Source organism: Bombina bombina, chromosome 5 (genome assembly GCF_027579735.1).
Source record: "Bombina bombina isolate aBomBom1 chromosome 5, aBomBom1.pri, whole genome shotgun sequence".
NCBI lineage: Eukaryota > Metazoa > Chordata > Amphibia > Anura > Bombinatoridae > Bombina > Bombina bombina.
The window spans coordinates 242,981,527-242,996,149 of NC_069503.1; the positions used below are offsets into that span (position 1 = coordinate 242,981,527).

The 14,623-nt window shown below is 43.2% G+C and overlaps 1 protein-coding gene across 12 annotated transcripts in view; it reads left to right on the forward strand.

Annotated features, from left to right (window-relative positions):
* The window catches only part of ABI1 (abl interactor 1), a 348,244-nt gene that overhangs the window by 83,258 nt on the left and 250,363 nt on the right, over positions 1-14,623 (forward strand). For all 12 annotated transcript variants that reach the window (XM_053713914.1, XM_053713911.1, XM_053713917.1 and 9 more), the window contains exon 2: positions 13,606-13,773. In XM_053713914.1, coding sequence (XP_053569889.1) covers positions 13,606-13,773 — 168 coding nt within the window. The remainder of the gene's footprint in view (positions 1-13,605; positions 13,774-14,623) is intronic.

Consider the following 14,623-nt stretch of genomic DNA (forward strand, 5'->3'; position numbering starts at 1 on the left):
GTTTGGGTCTGCCTCCCTTTTGTTTCTGCTGGATCGGTTGGGTTCTTGTTAGCTTGGCCCTGGTTTCGGGGCTTTTGCTTTGTGTCCTTGGGGCTCGTTTGTGCCCTATTTCGTGGTTCTCTGGAGTCCCTTACTGGATGTCTTATCTGTGTCCTTTTCTCCTTTTTTGGTTGAATCAGTGATTTAACCCTTTCTCTAGTAAGGGGTGTGTTGTTGTGGGACCGACTGTCGGGTGACGGTGTCTCTTCGGTGGCTAGTTGGCTCAGTTGAGTCTAGTTCCTGCGGTCTCTAGCAAGGTTATGGACCTCTGCTGGTCAGTGTCCGTGGGCCTTTTTTTTTTCTTGGCTTCGGACAAAGCTGGTTTTTGTTGGGTAGGAGTTTTTCAGGCTTGGTGCCCTCAGAATGGGCCGCCTCTTGGTACCCTCCCATTTTAGCATTGTGTCCACTATAGCTTGGGTATTGTTTACCCAAAAGTAATGAAAGGGACAGTTTACTCAAATTTTGTTCCCAATGATCCACTTTACCTGCTGGAGTGTATTAAATTGTTTACAAGAAGCGTCTTTACCCTTATATTGGCATTTGAAATAGTTGATTTAGCATGTGGTATCCACCTATTCTGAAAGTTTGTGGCCGCAGGTCCAAGCTATAGATAAGCTTTGTAAACGCAGCCAGTAGAAGAAATTGCACTCCCAGTGGGATATAGCGGAGAGAAGGTAATAAAATGTTGATTTTCCATTGTTCTCTCAAAGTATTGGTGATTGGTTTATGGACAGATATATAAAATAAAGAAGCAGGTATATGTACACAATGTGATAAAGTAATGCAATCTGATTATACCTATGAGCTCAACCCATTTTATTAGGTTGTGACTTCAAAACGCAAAATCAGAGCTTTAATATACACAAATCTTAAAAAGCTAATTTTCATACATTTTTTACTCTGCAGTTGGTAAAAAAAAAAAAAAGCAATTGTAAACACATTAAGGGAAAAACAATTTTACAGTATAATATCCCTTGAATGCAGCTGTGGACTCTTTCCGTTTATGAAGAAAAACTTAAATTATGCTTACCTGATCATTTTCTTTTCTTCAGACGGAGAGAGTCCACAGCTCCCCGCCCGTATTTTTTTGTGGAGCGTCTGTTATTTTTATTCTTCTGGCAACTTTTCATCCTGATATTTATCCTACTGTTCCTTGTCCCTCGGCAGAATGACTGGGGGATGGTGAAAGTGGGAGGGGTATTTAAACCTTTGGGGTCACTTTGCCTCCTCCTGGTGGCCAGGTTCTGAATTCCCAAAAGTAATGAATGCAGCTGTGGACTATTTCTGTCTGAAGAAAAGAAAATGATCAGGTAAGCATAATTTTAAGTTTTACAAATGCCCCATTACCTCATTTTGTATTTTCCACAGACCTCAGATTAGACAGACCAGGACCCTACTTACCCGTTATAATCTACACTAGCGCCTGCAAGGCCTCTCCTTAATGCTTTCTGTCTCCACGCTTCTTCTCAGTGATGCAGCAGCTCTTCACCTTTAAGGCAGTGCTACATCTTCCTAACTGCATTTTACCGCTGCTCCCGGCCTTTAATACTTGGGCGTGTATTAAAAGATAGTAAGGGAATGTTATATTAGCATTCACTCACTATCTTTTACTACTCGACCCATTTAATTTCTACTTGACCAGGGTGAGTGGAAAATTTGAGCCCTGTTTATAATATACATTTTTTTTTTTTTTTTTTTTTTTTACTTTTAGGAGAGTGAGTTATATCAGAAGTTTTTGGTATTGAGTCATTCTCCTTCATTAAAGGTTCCCTCAATGCAGTAGAATTACATAATTAACACATACATAAAAAAAAAAGACAATGCAATAGCACTTATGAATTTCAAATAAGAAGTAGATTTTTTTTTTTTTTTTTTTCTGAAAACTTTATTTTTTTCTCCCATTTTCCGGCCCCCTGTATCTTGTGACAGGCACCAGCCAATCAGACTAGTATACGTATACCCTGTGAGCTTGTGCAAATGCTCAGTATGATCTCGTTTCCCTTGCTGCTTTACCCTGTTCATCCATGCACATCTGGTTTCTTGGTCAAGAACCACTGTGAATTAAAGAAGTAAAACTAGGCAAAGAGGGGGTTGTCAGTAGGTGCCCTGCAGGATATGACAGGTCAAACAATGACTATTTCTATGATCCTCCCATGCAGGAGCTAAAGTTTGTTTGTACTAGTTAGAATGCAACAAAATAGCAAGTATACAGCTGAATTTTATAGCATAGGTAGCATGCAGTTTGATATTTTCTATACAACCCTAATATGTCCCTTTTTTAAAGGGACACTAAAGTAAAAAATGAAACTTTCATGATTCAGATAGAGCACACAATTTAAACAACTTCCTTCCTATTCACATCCATTATCTAAGTGTGCACAATCTTTTTATATGCACATTTTCTGAAACACCAGTTCCTACTGAGCATGTTTAACCCCTCAACGACCGAGGACGTGCCAGGCACGTCCTCTGGGGTTTCAAGTGCTGTAAGTGATTGTGATCGCTTCCAGACGTTTTCAGGGTATTGCAGCGATGCCTTGATGTTGAGGCATCGTCAAATACCCTTTGCTAAGCATCTGATGCAGAGAGAGACAATCTGTGGCCCTCCCTGCATCGGACAGCGATGGTGCAGATCGTTGGTAGGTGGGAGCCATAGCAGGGAGGCGGGTCGGGCCCATCGCTGGAGGATATCCGGTGATATGTGCTGAGCGGATGTGGGAGAGGGGTGGGGAGAGATCCCCCACACTATGGAACATTGTGAAAGGGAAGGAGGGAGAGTGGGGGTACATGTTGGGAAATTGATCTGGGAGGAGGGTAGGGTATTGAGGGAGGGCAGCTACACTACAACAACAAAAATGGGTATAACACCCCCCCCCCCCCCCAAGAAAGACTAAAAATTTAACAAACTGGGTACTGGCAGACAGCTGAGATGGCAAACAGGTAGAGGAGGGAAGGTTAGAGAGCTGTTTGGGGGGGGATCAGGGAGGTTGGAGGCTAAGTGGGGATCCTAAACTGCAGAATATATTAAAAAAAAACAAACAACCCAACTTATTTTAGTACTGGCAGACTTTCTGCCAGTACTTAAGATGGCGATGACAATGGCGGGGGAGGGAAGAGAGCTGTTTGAGAGGGGTCAGGGAGGGATCAGGGGGTGGGATGTGTCAGGTGGGAGGCTGATCTCTACACTAAAGCTAAAATTAACCCTACAAGCTACCTAATTAACCCCTTAACTGCTGGGGATAATACAAGTGTGGTGCTTAGCGGCCTTCTAATTACCAAAAAGTAATGCCAAAGCCATAAATGTCTGCTGTTTCTGAACAAAGGGGATCCCAGAGAAACATTTATAACCATTTGTGCCATAATTGCACAAGCTGTTTGTAAATATTTTCAGTGAGAAACCTAAAGTTAGTAAAAAAAAAAAAGTGAACAATTTTTTTTTTTTTTTGATCGCATTTGGCGGTGAAATGGTGGCATGACATATATCAAAATGGGCCTAGATCAATATTTTGGGTTGTCTACTAAAAAATATATATACATGTGAAGAGTTATTCAGGGATTCCTGACAGATATCAGTGTTACAATATAATTATCGCTAATTTTGAAAAAGAAAAATTGTTTGGAAATAGCAAAGTCGTTCTTGTACTTATTGCCCTATAAGTTGCAAAGAACATGTAAACATTGGGTATTTCTAAACTCGGGGCAAAATTTAGAAACTATTTAGCACGGGTGTTTTTTGTTGGTTGTAGATGTAGATTTTGGGGGTCAAAGTTAGAAAGAGTGTGTTTTTTTTTTTTTTTTTTTTTTTTTTTTTTCCCCTTTCCATCCCCCCCCCCCCATCATATTTCCATCTTAATACGAAGAGAATCCACGGCTTCATTCATTACTTGTGGGAAATACAGAACCTGGCCACCAGGAGGAGGCAAATACACCCCAGCCAAAGGCTTAAATACCTCTCCCCTCCTCCCCCAGTCATTCTTTGCCTTTCGTCACAGGTGGTTGGCAGAGAAATGTCTGAAGATTAAGAGTAGTCTCTTATGGGGATAGTACTCTTCGGAATGGGACTGGAGTTTATAGTAGTCTTGTCAGCCTCTCAGTGAGAGCATTGACGAATGTTAGGGTATGGGGATGCAGGTAGAGTCTTTCTGTGAAACCATCCAGACTCATATTAACAGCTCCTTAAGCAATCGGTGTTGACAAGTTTCACTGCCTGCTTTCTATCACTCAAGTCCATGTCGGGAGCGATGCTACAGCACTGTCAAACTTGAGAGGCCGTGTTCCTGTTACACGGCGTAGATTCTGTTAAGATTGTTTCATTTTTTATACCTGTAATGATAACGCAAGGAGACAGGGTCACAGTGTGACTTTTTTTATCTGTATAGAATCAAGGGGCAATATCTCCGGAAGGGGATTATTGAACATGTGGGGATTTATGCATGATTGTTTTATTATGTTTATCTGCTGCGACATGTGGGAGATGTGGCCCTGGCAGTGTGTGAACAGTTAGGCTCTTCCTTCTTTTTGATTTCTGTTTAGCTTGGCACACTTTTTTCTCGACTGCAGGGGCAGTCCTGCATGGCACTTCATGTGACCGGGTGTGGCCTCATTCTCTTCCTTTTCCTGAATGTGGGTTGCAGGAGATGAAAGCGGTTTCTCTGTGGGCTCATAGGAGGTTGTGAGTGCCTTGGCCATTGGGATATAAAGGTGCCATTTATATTTTTCTATAGTCCTTATTAAAGGCGCAAGCAATGGAGGACTCTGATGCGTTAGAGGGTACTCCTTTTTGCCTAAATCTAATGGCTGTGTTTATTGTGAGGAGGCTACGGTATACCCGCCTGTTCAACTGTTACACATGCCTTAATCAAATAGTGATCTAAAAAGGTCAAGATGTTTAGTACCACTGAGCCGTCCACCTCTGAGGGGTCTCCGTCCTATGAGGTGCGTTCCCTTAAATCATCTCGATTATAAAATGCAGCTCCCCAATGCACTACTAATCCTCCTGCGGGAGGTGCCCTGTAGCCACCAGATTTTGCTGATCAGTTACAAACTGCGGTGTCTGCGGCCTTCAGTTCTTTTCCTCGCCCCACTGAACGCAAATGAAAGGTTAAACATTGCTTTCCTAGGCTTGATAAGGTTTATGAGGATGGGGGGGTGTCCCCCAGACTTTCCCGGTTCCTGTAAAGATGGTGAATATTATAAAGAATGAATGAGATAGACTTGGTTCATCTTTCTCCCCTTCTTCTTCGGTTAAGACATTTTTTTCCCGTTCCTGATGCTCAGCTAGAGTTGTGAGGATCTGTTCCTAAGGTGGATGGAGCTATATCCACGCTCGCTAAGGGCACCACTATCCCACTCGAGGATAGTTAGTCGTTTAAGGAACCCATGTGTAAGAAATTAGAAACCCTGTTAAGAAAGATGTTTCAGCAAACAGGGTTCATATTTCAGCCTGCGGTGGCGGGAGCTGCTACCGATTGGTGTGATAATAGAGGTGGAGACTCCCATCAATGAGATACAGGAAAGAATTCAAGCCCTGAGGGTAGCTAATTCGTTTATCTGTGATGCAAATATGCAGATTATTTGCTTGAATGCCAAGACATCAGGCTCTTCTGTTCTGGCCCGTAGGGCCCTGTGGTTGAAGTCGTTGTCTGCTGACATGACGTCCAAATCTAGATTACTTTCTGTTCCATTTAAGGGAAAGGTTATTTTCGGTCCAGTCTTGGACTCTATCATATCCACGGTCACGGGGGGCAAGGGTGCTTTTCTCCTGCAGGATAAGAAGAATAAACCTAAGGGTCCAAATTTTCGTCCCTTTGGATAAGTCCCAACGACAGCAGCCTGTTGCGAAGCCTGAGCACTCCAAGGGTTCTTGGAAACCATCTCAGTCTTGGAATAAAGCCAAGCAGAGCAAGAAGCCTGCCTAGACATAATCGTCATGAAAGAGATCGTCTGCCCCCTACGAGATCCTTAGACAGATCGGGGGCCACCCCCGATCTGTCTCTGGATCTCGTAGGGGGCAGGCTATCTCTCTTTTTACGGAGGCTTGGATGAGAGATGTGCAGGATCCTTGGGTTCTGGAGGTAATTGCCCAGGGTTACCGGATAGGTTTCAAAACTCACCCTCCCAGGGGCAGTTTCCTCTTGTCAAATCTATTAAGACCAGAGAAATGAGATGCCTTTCTAGAGTGCGTGAGGGATCTCTCCTCTCTAGGAGTAATTGTACCGGTACCTCTAGAAGAAAGGTCTAGGGTACTATTGAAACCTTTTTGTGGTTCCAAAGAAGTAGGGCACGATTCTAGACCTAAAGTGCCTAAACAAGTTTCTGTCAGTTCCATCATTCAAGATGGAGATAAGGTCTATTCTGCCCTTAGTTCAAGAGGGTTAGTTCATGACTACAATAGACTTGAAGGATGATTACCTTCATGTGCCAATCCACAAGGATCACTTCAAGTTTTTAGAATTTGCTTTTCTGGACCAGCACTTCCAGTTTGTAGCTTTGTCTGGCTACTGCTGCAAGAGTCTTTACAAAGGTCCTGTGAGCGTTGCTCGCGGTGGCGAGGTCCAGCGGTATTGCAGTAGCGCCTTATCTGGACGACATCCTGGTACAGGCTCCATCCTGCCGGCTGGCAGAGGACCATTCGAGAGCTCTTCTACTTCGATCTCATGGATGGAAGATTAACTCGGGAAAGAGTTCTCTGGTTCCCAGTACCAGAGTGGAGTTCCTGGGCACGATAATAGACTTTATATCCATGAAGATATTCCTGACAGACCAGAGACATTGCAAAATTGCCTCCAGCTGTCTTGCCCTTCAGACCTCCTCAAGGCCATCTGTGGCCCGGTGTATGAAGGTGATTGGGCTCATGGTATCCAGCATAGATGTCATTCCATACACCAGGTTCCATCTACGACCTCTTCAGTTGTGCATGCTGAGGCAATGGGACGGCAATCACTTGGATCTATCCCAGCAGATCTCTCTGGACAACAGGTCGAGGGAATCCCTCTCTTGGTGGCTCTGTCCAGATCAGTTGACCCAGGGGACATCCTTCCTGAGACCATCCTGGGGGATTGTGACTCAGGATGGGGAGCTGTTTGGGGTGCCAGGAAGGCACAGAGCAGGTGGAATCGGGAGGAGTTGTTTCTTCTGATCAACATCCTGGAACTTCGAGTGATCTTCAACGCTCTGAGGGCTTGACCCCTCCTGGGTTCGTCCTAGTTCATCAGATTCCAGTCGGACAACATTACCTCAGTGGCTTACATCAACCATCAGAGGGGAACGATAAGCTCCCTAGCCATGATGGGGGTATTTTGGATTCTGGAGTGGGCGGAGACTCACAACTGCTCACTGTCAGCGATCCCGGGTGTGGACAACTGGGAAGCGGATTTTCTCAGCAGACAATCATTTTATCCGGGGGAATGGTCTCTTCTCCCCAAAGTGTTTGCGGAGATTTGCAACAGATAGGGGATGCTGGAGATGGATCTCATGGTGTGCAGACTGAACTTCAAGCTACCCAGATACGGGTTGCAGTCCAGGGATCCCCAGGCAGAACTGATAGATGCCTTAGCAGCGCCTTGGGGATTCAACCTAGTCTACATATTTCCACCGGTACCACTTTTACCTCGAGTAGTGGCAGGCATCATGCATGGGTAAACTTCAACAATTCTGATTGCTCCGTCGTGGCCGCGGAGGATGTGGTTTGTGGACCCGGTGGTCCACGATAGTTGTCTTATGTCACAGTTTTAACCCCCTCCAAATTTTATTGTCTGTTTACTTAACTCATCTCACCCTGACCAGATTCTAACATTCCAATTGGCCTTACCAACTGTCTTTGATTAGTAATCAACTAAATTTAGTGGACTCAGCTGACTGCCCTACCTGTATATATTTCAGACTAGTTTGGGGATGTGCATTGTACAGGGGTGTGCATTGCTTACAGGGCAGTGTACTTTTTAACAATTGCATATGTTCACATTTTCAAAGTGAACATTATATAAGTGAGGCACTCATTTTTAAGAATTATACAAGAATTGAACAAGGATTGGGCAAGGGGCAAGACACAAGGCAAGTACTCTTGTAATACTGTGTTTAAAAAAATAATAATCTCATTGTATCCTTTTTGCTAGTGCTGCTGTAACACTGTGTCTTATGTGTTTACTTGGTTCCCACTTTCATAATAATGCTCAATATCTTCATATTCCTTTTTGCTACCTCTTGTCTCTATAACAAACTACATTACTCAATGACTCCTTCTCCCTCTCCACCTGCACTGTTCATTAGCCCATCTCTCTTATACTAACCTTACTTTTGTACTCATGAACTTTACCTATTCCTAAACACTCTCTTTCCCCCCTGCACTTCAGCCAAAAAACAGTCTCATTACTGCAGATCTGCTTCTCATCTCATGTCACTCTCCCTCTTGCTCATACTAGCTGCTGGCGACATCTCCCCTAATCCTGGTCCCTCACAACCTCCTAGCCTTTCACATCCTTGTGTGCCTTTCAATAGACTTCATAAACTAAACTCTGGTAACCTTAATCGCACTCCTCTTGCATCTAAAAACCCATCCCCCTTCACTTGTGCACTTTGGAACTCTCGCTCTGTTTGCAACAAGCTCACTTCTATCCATGATCTCTTTATCTCCCACTCTCTTAACCTTCTGGCTCTTACAAAAACCTGGCTCTCTGCTTCAGACACAGCATCCACTGCTGCACTGTCACATGGGGGTCTCCATCTCAGCCACACTCCTAGGTCTGGTAATAGACAAGGAGGTGGTGTCGGTATTTTACTTTCCTCTCGTTGCACCTTCCAACAAATACAGCCCTTCTCTTCACTCACATTTTCTTCATTTGAAGCACACATGATTCGGTTATTCTCCCCCCTCTCTATACGCGTTGCAGTCATATACCGCCCCCCTGGCTCCCCAACTCAATTTTTAGATCACTTTGCTGCCTGGCTTCCTTATTTCCTTTCCTCAGACACCCCTGCCCTCATTCTTGGCGACTTTAACATCCCTCTTGACAAACCCACTGCCTCCGCTGCAAAACAACTTCTTCAACTGACTTCCTCTTTCGGCCTGTAACAATGGACTGACTCTCCCACTCACAAAGATGGTCATTCCCTTGATCTGACTTTCACCTATCGATGCACTCTTTCAAATTTAACAAACTCCCCTTTTCCTCTCTCTGACCATCATCTCCTAACTTGCAACATCACTTCCCTACCTACAACTCCCCCTCCCTATATCCCTCACACCAAACTTCATAGAAGCACTAAGTCACTAGATCTGCATCAGCTCGTTGGCTCTCTCCTCTCATCCATCACCTCCTTTTCCTGCCCTGACCAATCTATCTGCCAGTATAATTCCACCCTTACATCGGTCATTGACACTCTGGCCCCTCCAACCTTAGCTCAGAAACCACACTCTTATCCTCAGCCCTGGCATACTCCTCTGACACGATACCTACACAGATGCTCCCGTACTGCTGAGAGACATTGGAGGAAATCTCGGAGTTCAGCTGACTTTCTTCACTACAAGTTCATCCTGAACTCCTACTATTCTGCCCTTAATCTTTACAAGCAACAATATTTTTCTAATCTCATCTCTACTCTTTCCTCTAACCCTAAACGTCTGTTCTCAATGTTCAACACTCTTCTCCGCCCACCCCCACCTCCTAACACAACTTCTCTCTCAGCTCAAGATTTTGCCAGCCGCTTCAAAAACAAAATTGATTCCATCAGAAGTGAAATCAGCTCTCAACATGCTTCCAATCTCCCACCCCCTCAAAAGCTCACCCAAAACCCAAATATCCAAAAATGCAGCTCTTTTGCCCCTGTTAATGAGGATGAAGTTTCATCCCTTATACTGTCCTCCCACCTCACTACCTGTCCCCTCGACCCCATCCCCTCACAGCTACTCCCCTCCCTCTCTTCTACCCTCACCCCCATACTCACACACATTTTCAACCTCTCCTTCAGCACTGGTATATTTCCCTCATCTCTAAAACATGCACTGGTCACACCTATCCTCAAAAAACCTTCCCTCGATCCAACCTCCCCTTCCAATTACCGCCATATTTCCCTACTCCCTCTTGCCTCAAAGCTCCTCGAAAAGCTAGTTTATGCACGCCTATCCCATTTCCTTACACTAAACTCTCTTCTTGACCCACTGCAATCTGGATTTTGTTCCCATCACTCTACAGAGACAGCAATTGTCAAGGTTACCAATGACCTACTTACAGCAAAATCCAAAGGCCACTTCTCTCTGCTTATCCTCCTTGACCTGTCTGCAGCCTTTGACACTGTTGACCATCCTCTTCTGCTCCAAACCCTCCATTCCTTCGGCATCTGTGACACAGCTCTCTCGTGGTTCTCTTCTTTTCTGACTAACAGTACATTTAGTATAGCCTTCTCCGGAGCATCCTCTGCCCCGTTACCACTTTCTGTTGGGGTACCTCAAGGCTCTGTCCTTGGTCCCCTTCTCTTTTCAATCTACACATCGTCACTAGGTTCCTTAATAAAGTCCCATGGGTTTCAATACCATTTGTATGCCGATGACACCCAAATCTACCTCTCTGCACCAGACCTACCTCCTTCCTTACTAACCCGTGTCACTAACTGTCTTTCTCACATCTCATCTTGGATGTCCTGTCACTACCTTAAGCTAAATCTCTACATAACTGAACTCCTTATTTTTCCCCCTTCTTCCAATGTCTCCACCCCCAAAATTTCTATAACTGTTGATAACTCCATCATTACCCCTACCCCACACGACCGATGTCTTGGGGTCACACTCGACTCAGATCTTTCCTTCACTCCTCCTAACAGCTTCAAGCACTCCCTAAAAACTCTACTATTCAGGGATGCAAACAGCCAACACTAACCTTTCCCAACTCCATTGCTTTCCTCTTGAACCCCTTAGAATGTAAGCCTATGGGCCCAGCTGTTTACAGATCGCTTCATAAGAGCCGACAACAGTGAAACTCTTGGCAGGGCCCTCTACCCACTTGACCCCTACAAAAGCTATCCTGTACACCAACTATGTTTACAGCGCTGCGGGATCTGTTGGCGCTCTACAAATACCTGATAATAATAACTTCAAGCTACCCAGATACGGGTTGCAGTCCAGGGATCCCCAGGCAGAACTGATAGATGCCTTAGCAGTGCCTTGGGGATTCAACCTAGTCTACATATTTCCACCGGTACCACTTTTACGTCGAGTAGTGGCACGCATCAAGCATGGGCAAACTTCAACAATTCTGATTGCTCTGTCGTGGCCGTGGAGGATGTGGTTTGTGGACCTGATGGGGATGTCATCATTTCCTCCATGGAGGCTGCCCTGTCACAGGAATCTGCTGGTACAGGGCCCCTTTGTGCATAAAAATCTAGATTCTCTGAGGCTGACTGCGTGGAGTTTGAACGTTTAGTCTTAGCCAGGAGAGGGTTTTCTGAGAGTGTGATTGATACTCTCATTCAGGCCAGGAAGCCCGTCACCCGCCGAATCGATCATAAGGTGTGGACCTACTTACTCTGGTGTGAGACTCGTGGATTCCCCTGGCATAAGGTCAGGATATCTAGAATACTTTCCTTCCTCCAGGATGGTTTGGAGAAGGGACTTGCTGCCAGTTCCTTAAAGGGACATATTACGGCTCTATCTGTGTTGCACAAGAAGCTCGCTGAGCTTCCTTATATACAGTCCTTTGTTCAGGCTCTATCCAGGATCAGGCCGTTCTTAAGACATTCTGCTCCTCCTTGGAGTTTGAATCTGGTTCTTAGGGTTTTGCAGAGGGCTCCGTTTGAGCCTATGCATTCTCTTGACATTTAAAATTCTGTCTTGGAAGGTTCTTTTTCTTTTGGCTACTGCTTCGGCACGCAGAGACTCTGAGTTGGCGGCCTTGCAATGTGAGCCTCCTTACCTGGTTTTTCATGCCGATAAGGCTGTCCTTCGCACTAGGTTGGGTTTTCTCCCTAAGGTTGTGTCTGATCGCAACATCATTATTCAGGAGATTGTAGTTCCTTCTTTGTGTCCTAACCGTCCTAAAAGGAACGGTTACTTCATAACTTGGATGTGGTTTGAGTTTTATCTTCAGGCTACGAAGGATTTCAGACAGACTTCAGCATTGTTTGTTGTTTATTCGAAGGAAGCGCAAAGTACAGAAGGCTTCTTCCACTTCCCTATCTTTTTGGCTGAGGAGCATGATTCGCTTGGCTTATGAGACAGCGGGACATAAGCCTCTTCAGAGGATTACAGCTCACTCAACTAGATCTGTGGCTTCTTCTTGGGCCTTTAAGAATGAGGCTTCTATGGAGCAGATTTGTAAGGCAGCTACCTGGTCCTCCTTGCATACTTTTTAATTTTTTTTTATTTTTACAAATTTAATGTTTTTGTTTCGGCTGAAGCAGCTTTTGGGAGAGAGGGTTTGCAGGCTGTGGTGCCCTCAGAATAGGGTCCACCTCCTTTTTAACCTCCCGTTTTCATTCAGTGTCCTCTAGAGCTTGGGTATTTCCCACAAGTAATGAATTAAGCCGTGGAGACTCCTCGTATTAAGATGGAAAACATAAATTATACTTACCTGATAATTTCATTTCCATCTGTACGAGGAGAGTCCACGGCTCCCACCCAGTCCTCCATTGGGCGGACCTAAATTTCTTTTGCTTTTTTCTGACACCATTTATACCCTGATATTTCTCCTACTGTTCCTTGTTCCCTTGGCAGAATGACTGAGGGGAGAGGGGGAGGTATTTAAGCCTCTTGCTGGGGTGTGTCTGCTTCCTCCTGGTGGCCAGGTTCTGTATTTCCCACAAGTAATGAATGAAAACATGGTCTTTCCTCGTACAGATGGAAATGAAATTATCAGGTAAGCATAATTTTATGTTTATGTTTTTATAAAAAAAAAAAATTAGTAAATGATATGATGAAAATAATAGTATCTTTTGAAGTTCATTTAATGGCGAGAAAAACGGTATATAATATGTGTGGGTACAGTAAATGAGTAAGAGGAAAATTACAGCTAAACACAAACACAGCAGAAATGTAATCTCTTGATATTCTTTGCTGAAAAGCATATCTAGATATGCTCAGCAGCTGCTGATTGGTAGATGCACATAGATGCTTTGTGTGATTGGCTCACCCATGTGCATTGCTATTTCTTCACCAAAGATATCTAAAGAATTAAGCAAATTAGATAATAGAAGTAATTTGGAAAGTTATTTAAAATTGTATTCTCTACCTGAATCATGAAATCATTTTTTTGGGTTTAGTGTCCCTTTAAGCTTGACAGAATATACGTATATGCAATTTGTGATTGGCTGTCACATGATGCTATTGGGAAGAAAAATAAAACTTGGTTGCAATTTCACATGAGTAATACATTTTTTTCAGACAAATTTCTAAGAGCTTTTGCATTTATTGATTATGCTATTCTGCCGTGTTTAGTGGACCTTTTTAAAAGTGCTAGTTTTGATCGGTAAAGTTTCATCAGCAGCCACGATTTTGTATATTTTGATTTATTTTTTATTAGTCAATATTATTGCTGCTTTTTATATTTAAATATTCTATTTTTTGTTTTGTTATTGTAGGCTCCAGACAAGAGAAAAGCATTAGAAGAGACAAAGGCATATACAACTCAATCTCTTGCAAGCGTTGCCTATCAGATCAATGCCTTGGCTAACAATGTACTCCAACTACTGGATATCCAGGCCTCTCAGCTGCGTAGAATGGAATCCTCCATCAACCATATCTCTCAGGTGAGAATCCTCAGTGGTGCTAGGGCCCCATAGAACTTGCGTAAACCTGTTTCTTAAAAAATAAATAAAAAAAATCATAGATTCTATTCTGTTAAATCTTGCGCTTCCCTTTAATTATTATTATTATTAATATTATTTTTTTATTTTAAATTGATTGGAGGGATAAATAATGTCAGATATATATATATATTTTTATATATGATGACAAGAAATAATGGGAATGTAATTTCTAATTTTTATGTGTCTCACACACTGAATTATGTTTAATAAGGACTGGATTATTTATTTGTTCAAGTGCAGCAATCCTATATATGTACAATTAGAGCCATAAATGGCATTGTATAATGTCTTGTGCACAAGTGCTGTCGATAGGACTCTTACAGTCTTGTGACTTGCAGTCTGTGTGCAAGAGCAGCTAAATACCTCCATAAGCTAGACACAAATGCTAGTTTATAGAAGTGGGCAGCAGCTATATTATGGATCTTTGGTCATCGGTTGGGTATTTTTGGACTGGTAACATTGGAAACTGAATGCATAGCAGTGTATCTTTGAGGATATTCCTGTTAAATGACACACATTAGTCATACAATGGAATATAAATCATTCTAGAAACCTGCGCAATACATTTGTACAGTCCAATAATAGTGCGGTTGAGGAAAAAAATGGAAAATTCAGACACAAGCTTGTAAATTAGATCATCTTCCTTTTTTCAGCTTCCTCTTTTACTTGTTTGTTGTTCTCCTCTTTAATTCTTGATCTTGTAAATTCTAATTTTATCCTCTACAGGACTTAATTTCTGCTTTCTTAGCCCTTCCAGGAAAAGGATATCATTTTAAATAAAAAATAAACT